The sequence below is a fragment of the Trichomycterus rosablanca genome, chromosome 11 (genome assembly GCF_030014385.1).
Source record: "Trichomycterus rosablanca isolate fTriRos1 chromosome 11, fTriRos1.hap1, whole genome shotgun sequence".
Classification (NCBI taxonomy): domain Eukaryota; kingdom Metazoa; phylum Chordata; class Actinopteri; order Siluriformes; family Trichomycteridae; genus Trichomycterus; species Trichomycterus rosablanca.
The window spans coordinates 12,866,836-12,892,683 of record NC_085998.1 but is presented as its reverse complement, the minus strand read 5'-3'; the positions used below and the strand labels follow the sequence as shown (position 1 = coordinate 12,892,683).

Here is a 25,848-nt window from a genome sequence, read left to right as displayed (position 1 = left end):
ACGCAATGGGTAAATGTTACAACCAGCTTCCGGCGTAGTGATGAAGCGTCGCTCCCTATTCCCTACACAGTTTGAAGTTCACTTCATTTGAACATTTTCATTACCTTTGGATTGGAATCTCACTTAAAACGGTGGAATACCCTACGTAGTGCACTTCACAGGAACAACTGGGGTAAATGGAACGCTCCTACAGAATTGCCGCTAATGGTTGAAAGACCGCTCTCTGAACCAATCAGACCTTCTGATTAAAATTTTTGGTAAGAAATGCTGTTATTTGCATTTATTCAGTTTGCGTCACACAGATGATGTGTTAATGAAACGCTTGATTGGCTTTCTAACGAGTTTTACTTTTTTACTTCACAACCGGGAAAAGTTTGGAGGTTATTAATTATAAGCACACATTTACAAAATAACGGATTATATTTCTATGGGTTATAAATTTAATAGCATCTGGAAGAACATAAGCTAAGGTAAGCAGTGGTTATGATTCTTTTGCTGTGTTTTGGATTTTGGCCGCTGTGTCGTGATTTATCGCGCGCTTTTATTTTGCAATGAAAACAAAACATATCAGTTTAAGCTTTTAACTGGTATTTTCTTGTTACGGAAATTACATTCATTTGCACAATGATTAGGCAAAATACAGTAAAACGGCAAAATACAGTTGCTAACCTGTTGTTGTTTTTTATCTGAACTTACATATTATTTGTTTATTTCTACGCTACATTTCCAATATATGTTTTGTGTATATTATATTGACTCGTGACTTGACTCGGACTCTCATCTCTGCCTGCAACATGTACAAATAGTGACTGACATACTGGTGTGTATTCAGTGCCTATATGGTAAATTGCAGGTAAAGTGCATATAAAATATAAAAAAACAAGGACATTTAATTTATGTTTTGATTGAGTCTATATATTGGGTCAGTATTTAGAAATTATTCTGGAACTGTTAAGGAAGTTATATAAGTATATAATCGGGATGTATAGCTGCATAGAGCAAATAACATAGTAAAGCAGCACTCAGGCAGGATGATGAACTAATGCTGAATGTCATTAGATTACACATAGTGAGTCAAGTATTTTCCTCAGCCAATGGTGACATCTAATCTCCACTTTGTTAGTTTTTGACTCTGTTTTTTTTATCTACTTTGCCCATGTATTTTTTTCCTTGCGGCGGTGAAGGGCATTTAAGCCATGTAGGATTAAATTTGATAGGTATAACCTTAGCTGTGTAGGCTTTAGGGATTACAAATGCACGCAAGCGGACAGGAAAAAGGGGACAGCGAAAGAGAGAGAGAATGAAGGACACTTTATTTAATTCATTTTTTTTTTTTAGCCCTGGATGTCAGCGCACTTATCATTGTTGAGGCATCACAAGCTCTCGCTGCAGTGAGGAAAAGGGGTCAAGCTCAGGTCCAAGATTATCTTTCACAAATCTCCATCACTTTGTCAAGGACTCTTTATCCAAAGGCATCAGATTGGCCACTTTCCCAGGTGGCACAAAACAAAAAACAGAGAAAACCTAAACCCGTTTAACAATTTCAAGCACTTTGCTGATCTTTTTTGTCAAGTTTCACTCCTTTCACCTTGCACATGTTGTCGAAAAGCCGACGATACTTCAAACACACTCCCTTTTGCAGCTGCTGGGCCCATAGCACCAGTGTACATGCAGAAGCATGGCATAACCTGCCCCTCATTGCTCAGTACAGCTGTAACTTTGAGCATAACGGTATAATGCACCCGGCGAGGCCTGTAATTAGTAAAGATAAGGTACAGCATAAACACTTAAGTTGCTCCCACCTGAAGAGGGCGTCATAGGTGCAGCCACCAGTCCGTTGAAAGCTGCCATTTGCTGCATCTGTGCGGCCGCGATGGCTGCCATGGGGTTGAGATATGTGCCTTGTGTGGCAGCCATGAGCGCCGCCTGCTGCTGCATCATCTGCTACAGTAGAATACAGAGATTATGAGCATAAAAGTGACGAAATAACAAACAAGAGTAAGTTATTAAAAGTGCTACAAAGGTCTCGATAAAGTCCAGCAGGCTCAATAATTAATCCTATTAAATTTTATTTTGTAAATTTTTTATGACTTTTTCTTTAGGTTAGATTTTTTATTTCATTTTTTATTTATTTATCATTTGCTTTATTTATTAAAAAAAAAAAAAAATTCAATATTTGAGATGGTTATCCCATTCCACCTCCTAAAAAGCTTTGAGGTGAGCATAACAAGAGAGAGCCTCATAATCTTTACAGATTTGGAATGTAGAGGCACTCTTACATTTTTCACTGTTCTTCATTAGCTTTATTCTGCGTTCTCAGTGCACAAAGCACTCAATTCAACTTATTTTAATACATTTACATGAATTCATAGATTTCTTACATATTCTAGTGTAAGACTAATCTAATTACTATGAATGATGTGTCATAACCTTGCACAGTTTTCACAGGTTGCCAATTATCCAGGAGCTAAAAGCCTTGGTAAAGCTGCTGTAGAGTTTCATCTTTTGCACCTCCGCTCTGCTTTATCATCTCTTACTAAGCTGTGTTCAGAGCTCCAGCACAAATGCTGCCGTTTCCAAACATACAGTGACGTTAGTGAGAGTGAAAATATCCACAGTGATGATTGAACTCTAGAGAACTGGGAGATACTTTAGAGTTGTGGAAGATGTGGATGATTGTGCTGAGATATTTCAGGATGTCTTCAGTACTAAAAGCAGCGTACATTTATTGTAATCACACTGTTAATCAGGCTGTGTATAACTGGGCAATACAAGCCAATTAATATTAACATAAATATTTATATCCATACATTTATCTATCCGTCCATCCATTCACGCATCCAGCCTACCCACCTAAGCGCAATTTCACTGCCAGACGACCTACAGACTATTTCTCAGAGGTTGAGGAAATCAGAAGAAAATCCAATTAAACACAAGAAAATGTCATACTTCACACAGGAAGTAACCCAAGGCAAGCTTAAACATGCAAAAGTTCTTTTCAGGGAGTCAGTAAGAATTATTTTTAGGAATAACCCCACAGTTTTTGGTTTAATAATAGGTGACGGCTGTTCCACTGACAGGTAGCACAGTGATTCAGCTCAAGTCACACGGCAACATGAGGATCTGGGTTTAATCCTCACCTCTAGTCTATGTCTGTAAGAACAGATTTCCTCCTACTACCCAACACATGCAGTAGGTGTACTGGCTACTCTAGATTAGATATTTTAGATTGTGGATGTGTGGATGTGTGGGTGTGATGCCTTGTGATGGATTTTCACTCTCTCCAGGATGTATTTTTACACTGCACCCAGGGTCTCCAGGTGGGATTCAGACTTATCAAGACCTTTGTCAGTATGAATCGGTTAGTAAAGATAAATAAATGATTTAAATCAGTGGCTGATAATCTTAAACGTTCTACCCAAAATTTAAGTAAAATTACTTTGTGAAAGTTCAAAGGTTGATAAAACAGTCAGTCTGTCATCAGCATAACATAGATGTTAGTGTAAGAGAAAAAGTAGTCATTGCTATACTATGATGGATGTATCGGCTCCTACAGCATGTGTGTATGCTCCATAGGCTCCAAACTGGATAGTCATGGGGCTGTAGACGCCGAGTTGGCCCGCCATCTGGTGCATCCTGCGCAGAGTTCGCTCTTTGTCTGTGTCGGCAAACTTCACCACTAGGCTGGAGGATGCACCCTGAAAACATAAGGAAAAAGAAGAAACAACCATTCAATATTGATAACAATTGTTTACTACTATCTTGTGTCTGATACCCTGCAGGAGATCCTGCAATATATCCTGTCTAAGATTTTTTCTGTGTTCCTGGAATAGCCTTCAGACAGTGACTAACAGGATTGTTCAGACTCGTACTTAAGGCAGAAACTTAAAATAAATATTTCAAAATAGATTCTGACAATGCCACAAGCAGAAATTTCTGAAATCCTAGAGAGCATAAATGTCTTTGCATCTCGTTTAGATCAAATACCATTTTAGTATCAAGTGCTGATTACAAACCCCTACTCTAAAAATTGAATAGAAAGTAAATAAAATGTATTTCTCAACACATAATAGCAAGTACTATTCCTAAAAATGTGTTGCCCAATTTTCACAGGTTGCCAATTACCCAGGAGCTAAAAGTTTCTGCAAAAGTGCCACAAGTAAATGACATTCCTACAGTTTCATCTGATGAATCTAATAGGACTTGGTAAAGCTGCTGTAGAGTTTCATCTTTTGCACCTCCGCTCTGCTTTGTCATCTCTTACTAAGCTGTGTTCAGAGCTCCAGCGCAAATGCTGCCGTTTCCAAACATACAGTGACGTTAGCGAGAGTGAAAATATCCACAGTGACGATTGAACTCGCGAGAATTGGGAGATACTTTAGTGTTTGGGGAAGATGTTTATGAATGTGCTGAGATACACTATATTGACAAAAGTATTCACTCACCCATCCAAATAATTGAATTCAGGTGTTCCAATCACTTCCATGGCCACAGGTGTATAAAACCAAGCTGGCAATGAAGCATGCAGACTGCTTCTACAAACAATTTCCTCACTACTAAATATTCCACAGTCGACTGTCAGTGGTATTATAACAAAGTGGAAGCAATTGGAAATGACAGAAACTTAGCCACAAAGTGGTAGCCACGTAAAATGACAGAGCGGGGTCAGCAGATGCTGAGGCGCATAGTGCGCAGAGGTCGCCAAACTTCTGCAGAGTCAATCGCTACAGACCTCCAAACTTCATGTGGCCTTCAGATTAGCTCAAGAACAGTGTGTAGAGAGCTTCATGGAATGGGTTTCCATGGCCGAGCAGCTGCCTCACCACATCACTAAGCGCAATGCAAAGCGTCAGATGCAGTGGTGTAAAGCACGCCGCCACTGGACTCTAGAGCAGTGGAGACATGTTCTCTGGAGTGACGAATCACGCTTCTCCATCTGGCAATCCTATGGATGAGTCTGGGTTTGGCGGTTGCCAGGAGAACGGTACTGACTGCATTGTGCCAAGTGTAAAGTTTGGTGGAGGGGGGTTTATGGTGTATTGTTTTTCAGGAGTTGGGCTCGGCCCCTTAGTACCAGTGAAAGGAACTCTTAATGCTTCAGCATACCAAGAGACTTTGGACAATTTCATGCTCCCAACTTTGTGGGAACAGTTTGGGGATGGCCCCTTCCTGTTCCAACATGAATGCACACCAGTGCACAAAGCACAAGGTCCATAAAGACGTGGATGAGCAAATTTGGTGTGGAAGAACTTGACTGGCCTGCACAGAGTCCTGACCTCAACCCGACAGAACACCTTTGGGTCAGACTGGTGCAATTAAGACCTCTGCTGGCTGATTAAAGGCGCCTACACAGAGATGAGGAAAGAGTGCTCTTAGGGTGTGTCTTTCCGTACACAACGCTAGGTGGCACAACACTTGTCAATGTGTGGGTGATAAGATGCGTGCGGCTTGCTGCCCACGTGTCGGAGGGGGCGTGGGTTAGCTTCGATCTCCTCGGTCAGAGCAGGGATCGGCATAGGCAGAGAGGAAGCACGATGCAATTGGGCATATTGGACCCGCTAAAGGGGGAGAAAAAGGGGAGAAAATGCATAAAAGTCATGGTTTGCAGATGTACTAGTTCAAATAACATAGGTGACTTGTACATCTGTAAACAGGGATGTCCCGATCTGATCTCAAAGATCAGAATCGGGGCCGATCAAGGCATTTTTTAACTGATCGGTATCGGCTTTACTAAGGCCGATCCTAAGTCGATCCTCCGTTTTACGTCAGCATGTCCGCTGTGTGGAAATACTTTAAATTGGAAAGTGAAACAAGTCTAACAGCGAAGTGTAATGTCTGCAATGTGAGCGTTTCACGAGGCGGTAATAGCAGAGCTGCGTTCATTACTGTAGAATTTTACTATTTATATGGTGTGTGAGTCAAGGATCACACCGGTTTACAAAACAATAACTTTTAATCCGAGTATGAAAACTTCAGGACCATAACATAGAGCTTTTACGAGTTAACGTGTTACAAGACTGAACGACATCTCAGTATCAAGCACTCTGATCGGCTTAGTTATGTAACCGAGCATCGTAGTGATTCACTTGCTTAATAAAGAAATAAATACACGGTATATTCACAAATTGTCGGGAGCATAACACTTTATTAACTTCTTCTGTTACGGTACTGAATAGCGGACAGCTAGAGTCATCGCGTTAGCCAAGCACGCTATTCCATGCACTATGGAGTCCCCAAAGGGTCAAAACACACTCACTTCATGTAGAAACGTCCATCAAACCATTGTCACAATACAACCACAGAAAAATCTGTTACAGTTACAACATGCATACAAGTACGGTGGCTCATAAGAAACAAACCAGATATCATTTAACCAAACAATCTACCAATTACTACCAATTTTATACGGCACCTAAAAAATAAACACTTCACTTCAAAAGAACCTTTACTTCATTTTGAGTGTTCTAGTTTTACTACTACAATGCTGCACTAAGTTTGTTTACTTTTATTTTGTAAAAATAAAAGAACATTAAGCAATAGCTTGGATGCAGGCAATTTTTTTCCTACAGCACTGCAGAGCTATTCAGTTCTTAAACATATACATTGGATTAATTTGAATAACTGTAATGTACCTGAAGTGTGCACTGCGTGAACAGTATTATCTAGTTCTTATCTAGACAATATCTAGAAAATACAAGTATCGGGTTTAAGACTCGGTATCGGATCGGGATCAAAAGTAATGATCGGGAACAAAAAAACGTGATCGGGACATCCCTATCTGTAAAGGTATCAATAATGCTCAGGGGTACATATACATTTTGAAGCAACATATGCTGCCATCTGGCAATCCATAAAGCCCAAAAATAAAAAAACAATCCCAAATGTTTTTTACGCTGACAGCAGTTGGCTTCCTCAGGTTCCTCAGATTTGTTGAAACATTAATTATTTTGGATGTGTACTGTTTTCAATTGGATGCAGTTTAAATGGATTTGCAAATCATTACTGTCTGTTTCTATTTCTGTCTAAATGTGTTTCATCTTTTCTTGGAACTGTAGTTCAGGCCTCTGTCATACGGATTTTATTACACCAGCATTAAGAGAAATGTCCAGATGAAGGCATACTGAAGCTCGGACCTGCATCGGCCACTTTAATTGGGCCCTCGGGTTGCCATAAGGAAAAATGATGGGTGCTGGCAATGAGCTGATGAGCGTCATGAGTGATGGTTAAGTGTGAAAGCTTAGGGCTCTGGCTGTGTGTATTGGAAAGAACCGCAAAGACCAGCGTACCTCTCTGAAAGCTTTCCAACACAGCTCAGCAGATATAGCGTCCTAATTACATCAGTGTCTGAAAAAATATGAGCTAGTGACTACTGGGAGAGGTTTATGGCAGATACAGTGTGGGATTGATAACACTTCTTAGTTTGCATCCAATTAATTAATTTGAGGAGCAGAGCACAAAGACGTTTCCTAGTGTGATATCTGGAGGTTTGAAAGGCTGACACGTGTTAAGAGGTCATTCCCCTGAGTGCACTTATTTAATTACGTTATGAGCCCAAAGTAAATAGAAAGTCATTATACTAGCTGTTGCATTTTCATACCTTTTGATATATTTGCCTGGTCTGAATCAGAGTACAAATTAGTCAGATTATACAAATTATACATATATTAAGCAGTTGGATAGATAATTTAACTAACTAATTAAACTAATGCCTGCTGATTGATTCAGTTGAATAAACTGAACAGTGCCCTGCAATAGACTGGCACCCAGTCCAGGCTGGGGTTTTGCTTTGTGCTTAACGTTTTGAGTTGTCTCCGAAACCACATGACCAAACAGAAGCAGTTTTTTAAAGGTAAAAAAAATACATCAAACAGACACTGTGGTACAAATCACGCTAGCACACCAGAGCTGACATTTCAAACTCGTTGGTTCGAACACAATTAGCTTGTTGTTCATACAGGGTGGGAAGCCGAATAGGGACCTCATAACTGATGCAATTACAACCTCTGCTGGCTGATTAATGGCCCCTGCACAGAGTCGAGGAATAAAACGTTGATCAGGGTGTGGGCTCTCTGTACACAAAGCTGATCCGCATATGAACTCGCCTCGTGCAGGTGAAAAGATGCAGTCAGCTACTGCACACATGGCGGAGGGGGCATGTGACAGTCTCGCTCTCGTCAGTTAGCAGTGGGGATCAGCATCAGTACAGAGGAAGCGTAATGCAATCAGGTAATTGGATGCGACTAGATTGGGAGGGAAATTGTGAAAGATGCACACAAAAAAACAGACACTGTTGGTTTTTAATAGTTGAATTCATACTATTTAAAGTAATGGATATGTGGTATGTGCAAAAATACATACAATTAATTAATCCTTTAATGGTCTCACCAAGGAAATAATGTTTAAAAAATAGTTTCTTTGCATTTCTTAGTTTCTTGGGACTATACAAACAACTAGTATTTTTTTTACTAGTGCACAGTATTTTTTTTAAATATTTTGTTTATGCATTTTCTCACCTTTTGTTCCAAACATTTTAGCACGTCCAGTTGCCCGATTGCGTCAAGCTTCCCCTCCACTAATGCCGACCCCCGCTCTGATTTGAGAAGAACAAACCTAACCCACGCCTCCCTCCGACATGTGGGCAGCAGCCGTATGAATTTTTTCACCCACACTAGGCGAGTGTATATATGCGAATCAGCCTTGTGTACGGAGAGACACACCCTGATCAATGCACTCTTTCCCCGCCTCTGTGCAGGCACCATCAATCAGCCAGCAGAGGTCGTGGTGCATCAGTTACGAGGAGTCCCTATCCGGCTTTATACCCCACCCCTATATGAACAACAGGCCGATCGTTCATGTGGCCGCTCAGCCCAGCTGGATGGCAGAGCTGAGATTCGATACGTACGATGTCTTCGAGATCCCAGCTCTGGTGTGCTAGTGTGTGTTTTTACTGCTGCGCCACCTGAGCGGCCACAAAGTATTTTAAATGATTAAATTGACTAAATGATTGAGATGATCACAAAAATGATGCAACTTTCATAGATGATTTTTCAGCTGCTCGCTTTAAGTTGACATACCTTATAAAGGCTGTTTTTTTAAAATCATCTACCAATATTTTTGAGTTTAACACGTCAACCAAGGAGTAGATACAGCACAAGATTATTAAAATACAGATTATAGTATTTAGTATAGTATTTAGACTCAAAGTAAGCTCAACCAAATGGTTGAGCAGACCATTAAGGAGTTAATAAATAATAAAAAGAAAGCTGTCTGACAATACAAAAAATATCTTACATTTTGTGTCCTTGTGTCCAGCCCTGATACACTAAACGACTAAAAAATAGTGTATACATTTCACTAGCTTTTATTAGGATTTTAGGATATTTCTGTGCCTGTGGAAGCCTGCACTTAATGTGGGTTGATTACCCTGGCTCACAACTGACGTTAAAATTAATCCCAAAGGTGTTTGCTAGGGTTGAGGTCACTCTGTGCAGGCCACTGGAGTTCAACCACACCAAACTCATTAACCATGGCTTTAAGGAATGTGTTCACAAGGGTACAGTTATGCTAAAGCCATATAAGGCCTTTTTACAAATTGTTGCAAAAAATTGAAAGCATATCATCTGTTTTATATAATTGCTTTCATATGCCTGTTAGCAGTGGGTGTTAGCCACTACACTGCAATAGTTTAAGCTGTATTATTTGACTATCCAGCAACACACTGCAATGCACTAGAGGTTATAAAACATGTAGCACTTCTTCAATGACATGTAGGACTAACATAAGTCTTTTTTGCTCTTTCTCAAATTATAATATGAGGTTTGGTATAAAGGGTGTTGCAGCGTTGGACCATTGCTCATAACCAATTAGGGAAAAAAACTGTAAACCTTTTACAAGTGAGAAAGATATACAACCACTGGTAGTGTGAAGGAAGGGGCTCAAGGCCAACAAACTCATGGAGCTCAGCTGTGAAGCAGCTTGGTGGCAGCTGTGTGAGAACTTCTGCAGGTTTCATATCACATCCTGTCACACAGTCTTTGGCCCACGGGGACCCATCTGCTGCGCTGCCCGGGATGCCGTTTCAATTAGTTGAATCGATTCTGTGCAGAGCCGGAGTAGAGCGGTGCTATTTTGTCCTTTCTAATTTCATTTCATTCCACCTCATGACCTTTTCCCCGTTCGCTCCTAACTCTCCACCGTTCCTCCTCTCCCCACCGGTGGAGCGACCAGACTGTTGGATTTAATGAGGTCGATGCTTAGCAAACATGCTTGCCTCCAACGCTAACCACATTCTTCTGGAGTTTTCCTCGTTCTCTTTTCGACTTTTTTTTTATAGCAGGAGAGAGCTGACATTTCAATCAAATCATTGTGTGTCCACTTATTTATCTTCTTGTGAAGAATGCAATATAAACTAAAGAACTAAAGAAATAAAACCTAAAAACTTAAAATGTAGGGTGGCACAGTTAGTATAGTGGGTGCGTTACAGCAACATAGTTCTTGATGGCCTGGGTTTGATGATTGCCTCCTGTCACTGTCTGTGAGGAGTTATACTTACACTCATCAGCCATAACATTAAAACCACCTTGTTTCTACACTTACTGTCCATTTGATCAGCTCCACTTACCATATAGAAGCACTTTGTAGTTCTACAATTGGTGGATCATTCTCAGCACTGCAGTGACACTGACATGGTGGTGGTGTGTTAGTGTGTGTTGTGCTGGTATGAGTGGAGCAGACACAGTAGCGCTGATGGAGTTTTTAAAATACAGTGTTCACTCATTGTCCACTCTATTAGACACTCCTACCTAGTTGGTCCACCTTCAAATCTCTTCAAAGTTCATCTATTGCTGCTGTTTGAGTTGGTCATCTCCTAGACTTTCATCAGTGGTCACAGGACGCCCCCAACGGGTGCTGTTGGCTGGATATTTCAGTGTCAGTGTCACTGCAGTGCTGAGAATGATCCACCACCCAAATAATACCTGCTCTGTAGTGGTCCTGGGAGAGTCCTGACCATTGAAGAACAGAGTATAAGAAGGTTGAAAAAGTACTTACAGTACCACTGTAACTTGCCTCCAGAAGTAAATGAGTAAGTAATTGAGGGGGTAAATTAAATAAGGCCTTATGATGGACTCTCCGTGGTTTCCTGAAAGATCTACTATGAGAATAACTAAGGTGAAGTGGTTACAAATAAGGGATGAAGAATAAAACCTAATAGTTTAATTCAGAAATAAATGATAGAAACTGAATTAAGAAAGCTTGGATTCATTAGATCATTCATTGTTTCTGTGCTTGGCATGTGTCTCTCATTTCCCATATTGTACATTAACTTAAGAATTTGTGCCCATTTAGTCGAGTCTTTGTGAGATCAGGGACTGATGCTGGTTGAGATTAGTAGTGAAGTTGACAACATGAAATGTATAGTGTGATGAATAATGTTTTTTTGTTAGCAATGGGTGTGTCCACATATGTCCACATAATTTTGGTCATATAGTGTATAATGTATACTTTATTGCATGTAATACTACACAGGATTCATTGTATTCTCATTAACTTTGTTGACTTTTTATAGAGCGGATAAATAAATGAAAGGCTCATATGAAAAACCCTCTCAAAGGTCAATCCATCGTCTCAGCCTCCCTTTGGCTGGCATGACACAGATGATATGTTGGGGCGACAGCAGGCGGTACAGACACTGCAGGAGTGTGAGGCGTTTATTCCCCCATCTCAGCTGAAAGCTATATCCTCACAAACAAACACAATAATCACCGCGGGCCGGCTCCTCCGTCATGACAGAAAAATGAAATTGCCGAATTTGATAAGCTGCAACGGGGAGCCGTCATTTTTTGACAGGTCCGACTGAGGCATTTGTCACAGGTTCAAAAAAACTAATCCTATTCTGAAGAGTACATGCCACAGTCATGATGGGCACCTATATTGGATTTTGCATGGGCCACGGAGATGTAAGGAAGAGCAGACGCACGAAGATAGAAACAATATACTGGAAGTATAATTGAGGGATTAGATGGGAGTAAAAGAAAACAGATACGCTGCCCAGCTTCTGTCAAATCTGAGCACTGTCGTGGAATTAAAAGTGGTCTCCTTCGGGGTGCATTTACTTATTTGACATAGTTTACACCCGCATGCGCTGACATGACGGCAGATGTTTTGACAAATATAAATAGAATGCTTCTGCTGTTTTCTGAAATAAGACAAATCCCATTTATTCTGTCACAATGGAGGTAAAATGTGTTTTAGTAGCATAAACATCAGTCACTGTCACTAACTTTATCCGCACACACACACATTTCATGAATTTCAATTCTTTAAATAACCCAAAATTTCCTTGGTCAAAAATATGCCTACACAATATGACCAAAATTATTTGGACACCTGACCATGAGCTTGTTGGACACCCCATTTCAAAAACACCTATAACAACAGCCACTCTTCTAAGAAGGCTTTTCACTTATGTTGGAATTTGTGCACATTCAGTAGAGCATTGAAGTCGAGACTGCAGTGCCAACAATGCTGCTCCTACTAGATGGGATGGGTCCCTGGCATGTTTGCACCAAAATGTCCAGAACTTACAACGGACTTTATCACAGACTGGACTGAACAATGAAGAACGCCAATTATTTTTTTGCTAGTTACAACTTTCAGTTCAATTTTTAATTTCGTTTTTCTTGCCACTGTCGCCCTCGGCTTGCTCAATCAGGGTTTTTTTTGTCTGTTGGTCCTGGATTCTGTAAAGCTGCTTTAAGACAGTGTCCATTGTAAAAAGCGCTATACAAATACATTTGACTTGACTTGATATTTGTATGGCTGACACTGACGTTGGTCAAAAAAGCCTCAATTGATGTTCCAGTTCATCCCAAAGCTGTCCAGTAAGGTTAAGGTCAGGGTTCTGTAGGGTTTCTTTAAACCAAGCTTTCTATCTGTCTTTATAGACCTTATTTTGTGCACAGGGGAATAGTCATATTGGAGGAGGAAAGCGCCTTCCCTAAACTGTTGCTGCAAAGCTGGGCGTACAATTGCAAATAAAGAGAACCTTCCCTTACAATCAAAGAGCAGGAATGTTTCCTTATGTCTTGCAGATGCCACAATATACACTGATCAGCCATAACATTAAAACCACCTCCTTGTTTCTACACTCACTGTCCATTTTATCAGCTACACTTACCATATAGAAGCACTTTGAAGTTCTACAATTACTGACTATAGCCCATATGTTTCTCTGCATGCTGTGTTAGCCCCCTTTCATGCTGGACCACCACAGGGCAGGTATTAGTGGATAAGACACAGCAGCGCTGTGCATCTCACTGCACCTCACTGTCACTGCTGGACTGAGAATAGTCCACCAACCAAAAATATCCAGCCAACAGCGCCCATGGGCAGCGTCCTGTGGCCACTGATGAAGGTCTAGAAGATGACCCACTCAAACAGCAGCAATAGATGAGCGAGTGTCTCTGACTTTACATCTAGAGGCTGGACCAACCAGATCGTGGGTGTCTAATAGAGTGGACAGTGAGTGCAGTGCTGCTGTGTCTGATCCACTCATACTAGCACAACACACACTAACACACCACCACCATGTCAGTGTCACTGCAGTGCTGAGAATCATCCACCACCTAAATAATACCTGCTCTGTAACGTTCCTGACCATTGAAGAACATGGTAAAAGCAGGCTAAAAAGTATGTAGAGAAATAGTTGGACTACAGTCAGTAATTGTAGAACTACAAAGTGCTTCTATATGGTAAGTGGAGCTGATAAAATGAACAGTGAGTGTAGAAACAAGGAGGTGGTTTTAATGTTATGGCTGATCAGTGTATGTATTTGAGTTCTAAATGTGTAAAAATACAGTATTTGAGTTCTTGTTGGTATGTAGAACTCTAATCAGCAGATAGCACAGCTTAGTAATCGAATCCTTTGTCCCAGACTTCTCGAGCTTAAATGCAGTAATACAACTCAAACTGATTTCTAGAACCTAGACTGACTTCTAGAAGTCCAACACACTTTTCCAGTGAGAAGTGACCGAGGACTTCTGATTGCCCGCATCCACTGTGCCCTTCTGTGTCTGCATCTGCTCTTTCTGTTCCATTAAATCCTTTCATTATGGCCAAATGTATCTGCGGCCAGGTGATATTTACGTTCGCTAATACACAAGCCAGCTGCTCCTGTGCCAGCGCTGGCTAAGACCAGTCCTGCAGCTGGCACCGTCCCCACTCTTATCATAGTCTCATCACAGACTAATTTCCCACTCTGCCTCTTTCTCACTATTTATTTTTTTTTTTTCATTGTTTTAGTGTTGACAACATGTGGTGGAGATAGTGAGCAAATGAAGAAAATTCCCAGCGGTCCCAGTGGCTTGGTTGAGTACTCATGACCATCTTGTCTATTAATCTCATTCAGAATTGGACTGGCTATGAAGGGAACAGGTGTGGAACCGGAGATGAGGTATAGATGACATGGATTATTAACGAGAGTCTGGATGGCTTTAGATGAACTCACAGGTTGTAACACTGTCCATATGTCACGTTGGAGAAACAGAACATATTCCAGAGACAGAGCACATTTGCCATGACCTTGTGATACAGCCTGCACTAAAATTATTATTGAGAGCACATGGAGGAAACATCTTTATCAATTTATTATATTCATGCAGCACTTTAACTCTGGTGTGATGTTAAAGTGATTCACAATCTGCTCTAAACAAAACCATGCAGTGTTCAACTGAGCAGGTTATTACACGGCACAAATGGTTCAACAGTATGCCATGCAGCCAGCAGAGATGAAACATTGCACGTTTCTTATCATATGCATTTTTAGAGAGCTTTGCTACCATACTAAATAAAAAAAAATATTAATAAAACCTGGATGACTGGGTGGTGCCGTTGTTTAATAAGCTAGTCCATCACTATGGCTGTCTGTGAGAATGCACTGCTGGCTGGTGTAAAGAAGCAGCAGTGACTGCACACAGGTTAACGAAGGTCGGTGATATTGTGAGGCTCTCCAGAACATGGTAATGTATGCCGCAGAGGAATTGTGATTAGGAGTAGTAGCGGTTACCAGTATTTAAAGTAAATGAACACAAGAATAGATGTAAAAAAAATTATCCTTAAAGTGGATGTATTAGAAGCAGGAAAATTGAGCAAGCGTAAGGATTTGAGCGAGTTTGACAAGGGCCAAATTGTGAGAGCATCTTCAAAACTGCAGCTCTTGTGGGGTGTTCCCGGTCTGCAGTGGTCAGTATCTATCAAAAGTGGTCCAAGGAAGGAACAGAGGTAAAACCGCGACAGGGTCATGGGCGGCCAAGGCTCACTGATGCACAGTTTGTTGCGTATGGGGCTGCATAGCCACAGACCAGTCAGAGTGCCCATGCTGACCCCTGTCCACCGCTGAAAGCGCCAACAATGGGCACGTGAGCATTGGAACTAGACCACAGAGCAATGGAAGAATATATACTGTATATACTGTATATATACTGTACAGTGTATCACAAAAGTGAGTACACCCCTCACATTTCTGCAAATATTTCATTATATCTTTTCATGGGACAACACTATAGACATGAAACTTGGATATAATTTAGAGTAGTCAGTGTACAACTTGTATAGCAGTGTAGATTTACTGTCTTCTCAAAATAACTCAACACACAGCCATTAATGTCTAAATAGCTGGCAACATAAGTGAGTACACCCCACAATGAACATGTCCAAATTGTGCCCAAATGTGTCGTTGCCCCTCCCTGGTGTCATGTGTCAAGGTCCCAGGTGTAAATGGGGAGCAGAGCTGTTAAATTTGGTGTTTTGGGTACAATTCTCTCATACTGGCCACTGGATATTCAACATGGCACCTCATGGCAAAGAACTCTCTGAGGATGTGAGAAATAGACTTGTTGCTCTCCACAAAGATGGCCTGGGCTATAAGAAGATTGCTAACACCCTGAAACTGAGCTACAGCATGGTGGCCAAGGTCATACAGCGGTTTTCCAGGACAGGTTCCACTCAGAACAGGCTTCGCCAGGGTCGACCAAAGAAGTTGAGTCCACGTGTTCGGCGTCATATCCAGAGGTTGGCTTTAAAAAATAGACACATGAGTGCTGCCAGCATTGCTGCAGAGGTTGAAGACGTGGGAGGTCAGCCTGTCAGTGCTCAGACCATACGCCGCACACTGCATCAACTCGGTCTGCATGGTCGTCATCCCAGAAGGAAGCTGACGCACAAGAAAGCCCGCAAACAGTTTGCTGAAGACAAGCAGTCCAAGAACATGGATTACTGGAATGCCCTGTGGTCTGACGAGACCAAGATAAACTTGTTTGGCTCAGATGGTGTCCAGCATGTGTGGCGGCGCCCTGGTGAGAAGTACCAAGACAACTGTATCTTGCCTACAGTCAAGCATGGTGGTGGTAGCATCATGGTCTTGGGCTGCATGAGTGTTGCTGGCACTGGGGAGCTGCAGTTCATTGAGGGAAACATGAATTCCAACATGTACTGTGACATTCTGAAACAGAGCATGATCCCCTCCCTTCGAAAACTGTTGAAAAACAGTTTTCCAACAGGATAACGACCCCAAACACAACCTCCAAGATGACAACTGCCTTGCTGAGGAAGCTGAAGGTAAAGGTGATGGACTAAACCCAATTGAGCACCTGTGGCGCATCCTCAAGTGGAAGGTGGAGGAGTTCAAGGTGTCTAACATCCACCAGCTCCGTGATGTCATCATGGAGGAGTGGAAGAGGATTCCAGTAGCAACCTGTGCAGCTCTGGTGAATTCCATGCCCAGGAGGGTTAAGGCAGTGCTGGATAATAATGGTGGTCACACAAAATATTGACACTTTGGGCACAATTTGGACATGTTCACTGTGGGGTGTACTCACTTATGTTGCCAGCCATTTAGACATTAATGGCTGTGTGTTGAGTTATTTTCAGAAGACAGTAAATCTACACTGCTATACAAGTTGTACACTGACTACTCTAAGTTATATCCAAGTTTCATGTCTATAGTGTTGTCCCATGAAAAGATATAATGAAATATTTGCAGAAATGTGAGGGGTGTACTCACTTTTGTGATACACTGTATATATATATATATATATATATATATATATATATATATATATATATATATATATATATATATATATATATATATATATATTTATATAAAGAAAACCAGTTAGCATATAATTTATACCAAATTATAGAGCTTTTTCCCTGTGTAATGTGTTTATGAATTGTCTTAGAAAGGCAGGAAGTCCTGGCTCACAATCAGTGTTCCCATTCATACCAAAGGTATAACATTTTATCAAGTTCAGAGCTATGTGCAGGCCACTGGAGTTTGTCCAAACTAAACTCTTCAAATGTTTGTAAAAGGCCATTTAATAAACACTGTGCAGTCCACAAAGTGTGTGTATTTAAGCCTCTTTTATTTGGAAAACAAAATAATTTATGGACATTGGTTCATCTGGGAATTTCTTTGTTGGCTCATTATGAATAGCCTTGCTAGTGTACTCACTGACCTACCTAGCACTTTGACAAAAACAAGAACCACAAGTCAAAAACACCACATACTGGATCAGGATGGCTATTCATAACACACACACACTCACCTACCTAGGGGGACTTTAGTGTCTCCAATTAACCTGACTGCATGTCTTTGGACTGTGGTAGAAAACCAAAGCACTCACAGACACAGGGAAAACATGTAAACTCCACACAGAAAGGACCCAGACCACTCAACCTGGAAATAAAACCCAGGGCCTTCTTGCTATATATATATATATATATATATATATACAGGGGTTGGACAATGAAACTGAAACACCTGTCATTTTAGTCTTGCTGGCGCATCTGTGACCAAGACAGCAAGTCTTTGTGATGTATCAAGAGCCACGGTATCCAGGGTAATGTCAGCATACCACCAAGAAGGACAAACCACATCCAACAGGATTAACTGTGGACGCAAGAGGAAGCTGTCTGAAAGGGATGTTCGGGTGCTAACCCGGATTGTATCCAAAAAACATAAAACCACGGCTGCCCAAATCACGGCAGAATTAAATGTGCACCTCAACTCTCCTGTTTCCACCGGAACTGTCCGTCGGGAGCTCCACAGGGTCGATATACACGGCCGGGCTGCTATAGCCAAACCTTTGGTCACTCGTGCCAATGCCAAACGTCGGTTTCAATGGTGCAAGGAGCGCAAATCTTGGGCTGTGGACAATGTGAAACATGTATTGTTCTCTGATGAGTCCACCTTTACTGTTTTCCCCACATCCGGGAGAGTTACGGTGTGGAGAAGCCCCAAAGAAGCGTACCACCCAGACTGTTGCATGCCCAGAGTGAAGCATGAGGGTGGATCAGTGATGGTTTGGGCTGCCATATCATGGCATTCCCTTGGCCCAATACTTGTGCTAGATGGGCGCGTCACTGCCAAGGACTACCGAACCATTCTGGAGGACCATGTGCATCCAATGGCGGTGCCGTGTATCAGGATGACAATGCACCAATACACACAGCAAGACTAGTGAAAGATTGGTTTGATGAACATGAAAGTGAAGTTGAACATCTCCCATGGCCTGCACAGTCACCAGATCTAAATATTATTGAGCCACTTTGGGGTGTTTTGGAGAAGCGAGTCAGGAAACGTTTTCCTCCACCAGCATCACGTAGTGACCTGGCCACTATCCTGCAAGAAGAATGGCTTAAAATCCCTCTGACCACTGTGCAGGACTTGTATATGTCATTTCCAAGACGAATTGACGCTGTATTGGCCGCAAAAGGAGGCCCTACACCATACTAATAAATTATTGTGGTCTAAAACCAGGTGTTTCAGTTTCATTGTCCAACCCCTGTATATACATATATATATATAAGTATATACACTGATCAACCATAACATTAAAACCACCTCCTTGTTTCTACACTCACTGTCCATTTTATCAGCTTCACTTACCATACAGAAGCACTTTGAAGTTCTACAATTACTGACTGTAGTCCATCTATTTCTCTACATAATTTTTTAGCCTGCTTTCACCCTGTTTTTCAATGGTCAGGACCCCCACAGGACCACCACAGAGTAGGTATTATTTAGGTGGTGGATCATTCTCAGCCCTTTAATGTTATGGCTGATCAGTGTATGTAAATGAATATGTATCTCTGTACAGTTCTTGTTTTATTTACTTAAATCATCCTGATCCAGTGTGTGGTGTTTTGGATTTTGACTTGTGGTTTTTGTTGTTGTCAGAAGCAGTAGGTAGGTCAGTGGATGTACACCAGCAAGGCTACTCATAATGAGCCAACAAAGAAATTCCCAAATGAACCAATGTCCATAAATTATTTTGTTTCCCTAATAAAGTGGCTCAAAAAATCTTTAGACATTTCTTTCGACTGATTCTAATGAGCAACAATGTCACAGTAAAGTGAGTAGTACTACACACACACACACACACACACACACAGACACACACAATGGATTAGTGATACATGGAAAAATAATAAATCAATGATAACATACCAGCATGTGTCAAACTAGAACACAGTTTCTTAATTCATTTATTTTTAGCACAATAATCCTGATCTGGGTTGCAATGGGTCAAGAGCCAACACAGAAACACAGGGCACAAAGCAAGAATTTACCCTGGACACCACATGTGTATATGTGTGTGTGTGTGTATTTATTTACATAAAGACTTACAGGCATGGTTTGGCCACCGTGCAGGCTGTTGATGGCTGCTTGGGCTTCTGCATGGCTGGAATACTTGACAAAGGCACAGCCTGCACAGACAGACAGACAGAGAGAGAGAGAGAAGAGAGGGTGAATGAGTGAGAGTGGGCCATGAAGAGGGCAAACACTCTCATTACCATTGTTTTCATGTTATCTGCTTTGTTAATGTATTCTGCCATTCGTGTGTGCTATAGCCACAGCATGCTGAATAAATCTGGATAATTGTGTTGAATGTATTAGCAGCACGAAGCGACGCGTCCTTTTGCTAATCTTGCTGTCGGTCTTCCTTTTTCTCTCAAGCACACACACACACACACACTCAGCTTCCTCTCGAGAGGCTTGTTTGTGATTATTAATTTGTATAATATTTACACACGGTGATTTGTGTGCAGTCTCTTATAATAGAGATTATGATGACAAAATTACAGCAATATAAATCATTTTACAGGTGGCATTGGCTCATGCAGAATTTTACAACAGACCGAAAGAAAGAAGACCATGCTAATATTATTACGTTTGAAAGTTTGCGTACATTTGTATCATGTCAGTTTACGCAGTTTTAGGATTTTAATCTGCATTTTTGCAAGTGTTTATATTCTGTAAGTGAATGTTTGTACCAAATACTTTTGTCTAAAAAATAATCATTTATTCATTGTCTGTTTTACCACCGCTTCATCTCATTCAGGCCTGTGATGGGTACGATTCACTGAAATAAATTAGTCTAAAGGCTACTTTATTATTTCATTAATTTTCTACAAAGCACCACTGGCAACAAAACAACAGAGTAAAATTCTGCCACCATTATGCTCAACAGTAGGTACAGTGTTGTTAGGATTGTTTGTCTCTTATATACACTATATTGCCAAAAGTATTTGCTCGTCTGCCTTCACACGTATGAACTTGAGTGACATCCCATGTCTGCCCACCCTTTGCAGCTATAACAGCCTCAACTCTTCTGGGAAGGCTTTCCACAAGGTTTAGGAGTGTGTTTATGGGAATTTTTGATCATTCTTGTAGAAGCGCATTTGTGAGGTCAGACACTGATGTTGGACGAGAAGGCCTGTCTCGCAGTCTCCGCTCTAATTCATCCCAAAGGTGTTCTATCGGGTTGAGGTCAGGACTCTGTGCAGGCCAGTCAAGTTCTTCCACACCAAACTCACTCATCCACGTCTTTATGGACCTTGCTTTGTGAACTGGTGTGCAGTCATGTTGGAACAGGAAGGGGCCATTCCCAAACTTTTCCCACAAAGCTTGGAAGCATGAAATTGTCCAAAATCTCTTGGTATGCTGAAGCATTAAGAGTTTCTTTCACTGGAACTAAGGGGCCGAGCCCAACTCCTGAAAAACAACCCCACACCATAATCCCTCCTCCACCAAACTTTACACTTGGTATAATGCAGTCAGACAAGTACCGTTCTCCTGGCAACCGCCAAACCCAGACTCGTCCATCGGATTGCCAGACATAGAAGCGTGATTCAGGACTCCAGAGAACACGTCTCCACTGCCAGTCCAGTTTACACTTTCCACTTGGTTATAATAGCACTGACAGTTGACTGTGGAACTTTTAGCAGCAATGAAATTTCATGACTGGACTTGTTGCACAGGTGGCATCCTATCATGGTACCATGCTGGAATTCACTGAGCTGCTGAGAGCAACCCATTCTTTCACAAATGTTTGTAGAAGCAGTCTGCATGCCTGGCCATGGAAGTGATTGGAACACCTGAATTCAATGATTTGGATGGGTGAGTGAATACTTTTGGCAATATAGTGTATATCAGTTCTCCTCTAAAAGTACATTGTGGCCAATTAAGTTAAATTTTGACTGTCAGTGTAAAATTCCCCTAACTATGGGAATGCCACCTGTTTGTGACAGTTTCTAGTTCATGACAGATCTGGTTTAGTGTCTTTTACATTGCATCTGACCATCAAGATAAACAATTCGGCTCAGCATCAAGTGACAGATTGGATTCTCTTACCAACCTTGGCAAGGAGAACACTGTTCCATGTACCAGAAAGAAGCGTTCATCTGTCAGATACGTTTGTAGACGTGGAACGCCAGCTAAACAAACCCTATATCATTATGGAACCACCACCAGCCACTATAGTCCCTGGTTTTTACTGGCACTTTAGTGTATACCCTTGGTAGTGTATATTTTAAATAATCTATTTTCGTGATCTGACTTAAGGGGGCTTAAAACGGCTTTAAAATTCAAACTGAGTTTAACACTGCAGTAGTAATACTTCTTTCCCAACTAAAGTTAGGCTGAAATCCCCCACAGGGTTCTCCAGACTCATCTCATTGAATATAATGTCCAGCTCCTTTAAAACTAGGACCAATTGGGAATACCACTGGAATTATGCAGTCCATTTACTTTTACTTACCAGAGGCTAAAGTATTTTTAAATGATGGGAAACTGCACTGATGTGTTACAGCTTAAGGTTTTTTTTTCTCTTTTTGTCTTAAAACCACTGCATTGCTGGTGCTTTGTAAATGGGAGCTCAACATCCCAATTAGATTTTTTCATATACAACATATTCATCATGTAGAAGCCACAGGCGGCGAAACAATGATTCACTCAAATTACAGCTGCTGATAGCTTCACCCAGGAGAGTAACCACACACGCACACGCACACACAGCACACACACCCCAGTGCTAAGCTCATCAATATACAAATGAATATTCACCTCTTCACTGAAATGGCTTAGTGCCTCCTAAGGGTCATCTCCAGATTGAGATAAATACTCTATGCATGCTTTCTGGCCTGCTCTCAAAGCTAATGGCAGGCCATGGTTCATAATTATTATACACTTATTCAAATTCTCAGGAATTCATAGATGAGTGTTGTCTGGGGGTTCAGAGAAAGTTGTTGTCCAACAGTAATGTTCTCATTATTAAGAACAAGTATGATGTATTTTAATCCTGTTTTTAAAAGCTTAATAGAACAGAATCAGCATTAGCTAAGGTGCTAAATGGCCCACTTGCATCAGATAGTGGTTTTTGTCCGTTTCAGTACTGTTGGACCTACATGCAGTTACATTTACATTTTCAGAAATTAGCAGACGCTTTTATTAGCAGACTGCATACTGTCTATGCAATCGAGGGTTAAGGGCCTTGCTCAAGGGCCCAACAGTGGCAACCTGGCAGTGGTGGGGCTTGAACCAGTGACCTTCTGATTACTAGTCCAGTACCTTAACTGCTACAACTGCCCTACAACATGCAGCATTTGGCACCACAAACTAGAACATTAATTAGAATAAGCTTTGAATATGCCCAGTTCAGACAGTTCTTACTTGGTTTAAATCTTAACTCACAGGTGTTTATAAATGTGTTATAAGCAATTAGAATTCTTCAGAGCCTAAAAAGGAGCAATATAATGTTCCACAATATAATTCTGAATTGTTCTTGGTTCATAAAAAGACCCTTGGGAATGTTTATTTATTTATTAGGATTTTAACGTCATGTTTTTACACTCTTTGGTTACATTCATGACAGACACACGGTAGTTAATCGTTACACAAGGTTCATCACTTCTCAAAGTTATATCAAACACAGTCATGGACAATTTTGTGTCTCCAATTCACCTCACTTGCATGTCTTTGGACTGTGGGAGGAAACCGGAGCACCCGGAGTAAACCCACGCAGGCACGGGGAGATCATGCAAACTCCACACAGAAAGGACCCGGACCCCCTTGGGAATGTAATCCATAAACATTATGCTGACTTTTACACAGTTTAAAGTATTTAACCACTTTTGTTTTGTTACATTTTTTTATTTCATCTTGTTTGGCATTTTCGAGGCGGCACAGTGGCTAGCACTGTCGCCTCACAGCAAGAAGGTCCTGGTTTCGATCTCCAGGTGGGGAGGTCCGGGTCCTTTCTGAGCGGAGTTTGCATTTTCTCCCTGTGTCTGCGTGGGTTTCCTCCAGGAGCTCCGGTTTCCTCCCACAGTCCAAAAACATGCAGTCAGGTTAATTGGAGACACTGAATTGCCCTATAGGTGAATGGGTGTGTGTGTGTGTGTCTGCCCTGCGATGGACTGGCGCCCCATCCAGGGTGTTTCTGTGTGCCTTGCACCCATTGAAAAGTTGGGATAGGCTCCAGCACCAACACCGACAGCGGACGGTGTTTTCCGGAGTTTTCTTTATATTTTGTAAAATTCAATATTAAAATGTCCCCAGAGACGGTGAAGAGAAAGCACAGTGGTGTTTGTTGTTGTATAATTACTCCTGCCAGTAGCTGTCATTGAGTAAAGTATTCTTTCTTTTGTGCCATTACACCTACAAAATACAACACTATTGAAATAAAGAAGGAAATAATAGAGAAATATGAGAGTTATTGTTGTTTCTGGTAGATACATTTTATTAAAAAAAAGAAGGAAATATATTATGGTGTATGGTACAGCACACGTACTGTACATGTGATGTGTGTTTTTTATGTACAGTACTACTACTGTGTATTGTTGTTTATTATTGTTTATTACAGGAATGTCTATTTTATAATTTAAGATTAAGGGAAAATATACTTGTATTTATAACAAAAAAGACCATTTAAGACATTAGAAAGGTTAGGTAAGGGGGTGATTTGGGAGGTCTGGCATAGATTAATTCTGTTTACATTATTTCTTATGTAAAAAATAGTTGTTTTTTTCTACATGTATTTTCTCCCCTTTTTTCTACCCCCTTTAGTTCATCCAATTGTCCAATTTGCATCATGCTTCCTCTCTGCCTATGCCAAACCCTGCCCTGACCGAGGAGATCGAAGCTAACCCATATCCCCTCTGACACATGAGCAGCAAGCCACATGCATTTTTGCCACCCACACATTGATGAGTGTTGTGCCACCTAGCGTTGTGTGCCACCTTCCTCATCTCTGTGTAGGCGCCTCTAATTAGCCAGCAGGGGTCGTAATTGCACCATTCTGACAGAGAGAGACCCACATCCGGCTCTTTGTCCCACCCCCAACTGAACAACAGGTCATATTGACACTCAGCCTCAAGCTGGTAAGGCAGAGCTGGATTCGATACCATGTATTCGAGATCAGCTCTGGTTGCAGCGTGTGTTTTTACCGCTGCGCCACCTGAGTGGCTGGAAAAATAGGTTTAACTAACGAACATTTTGACTTAAGAACAGCCCTTCGGAACCAATTAACTTCGTAAGTCAAGGGTCTACTGTACTCCCCGTGTCTGCGTGGGTTTACTCCGGGTGCTCTGGTTTCCTCCCACAGTCCAAAGACATGCAAGTGAGGTGAATTGAAGATACAGAATTGTCCATGAGTGTGTTTGATATTAAACTTGTGAACTGATTAATCTTGTGTAATGAGTAACTACCGTTTCTGTCATGAATGTAACCAAAGTGTAAAACATGACGTTAAAATCCTAATAAACAAACAAACAAAGTTGCTGCTCTAATGTGTGTGTGTGTTTGCACCAGTCAGGCACAAGAGCCATTACAGCTAAAACATCCATCTCCCAAGAACTACAGCGGTCAATATTCTTAAACCACAAGCAAAAAATCCTCAAGGCAGCTGCAACATGTGAACATTTTTTTCTTTCTTTAAAGAAAGAGCATTAAAGCACTGAAAATGAGCCATGTCTTTCCCTGACCCAGAAAATGAGAATGACAGAAGACTTAAGTTCTTCAGTGAAATGAAAGTGATGATGGACTCAGAAATTACAGTGTAAAATTCTAGGCCTTTGTGCTGCTCCCTTAAATGTAGGAGGAGGGGTGCAAAGAAGAAAAGACTGTGCCAGCTTTCAGCCGGGAGGTTTTCACACTGCCTTTTGAATTCACAGCAAAAATAATAAGCGTGAACGAATTTGGTCAGAATGAATAGAGAGACATGTATAGGACAAAATTACATAACTTAAAACCATCCCTGTATTATTACTCCATCTAGATTCTAGGCATCTCAGAGCTGCATGGATCTTTCTCTGTGAGCGCTGTGGGAAAGATACAAGGATAAAAAAAAGAAACTTTCGGGCTTTTATTATCTTTTTTAAGAAAATGCAGGGACTCAGAAAAGCACCATGATTTTACATCAACAGTGGGATGGCAGAGAAGTGTTTTGGTCTGCGTGACCCAACTGGTTTGATGGTAGGGGGGTCTTATTTCAATTCCTGGAACCC

The 25,848-nt window shown here is 41.2% G+C and overlaps 1 protein-coding gene across 9 annotated transcripts in view; it reads right to left on the bottom strand.

Moving 5' to 3' along the window:
- celf6 (CUGBP Elav-like family member 6) overlaps positions 1–25,848 on the bottom strand; it is a 237,279-nt gene that overhangs the window by 26,054 nt on the left and 185,377 nt on the right. For 8 of the 9 annotated variants that reach the window (XM_063005170.1, XM_063005176.1, XM_063005173.1 and 5 more), the window contains 3 exons: positions 19,691–19,770; positions 3,531–3,698; positions 1,803–1,944 (listed from right to left, as the gene is read on the bottom strand). In XM_063005170.1, coding sequence (XP_062861240.1) covers positions 1,803–1,944; positions 3,531–3,698; positions 19,691–19,770 — 390 coding nt within the window. The remainder of the gene's footprint in view (positions 1–1,802; positions 1,945–3,530; positions 3,699–19,690; positions 19,771–25,848) is intronic. The other variant, XM_063005175.1, reaches the window with a different exon arrangement.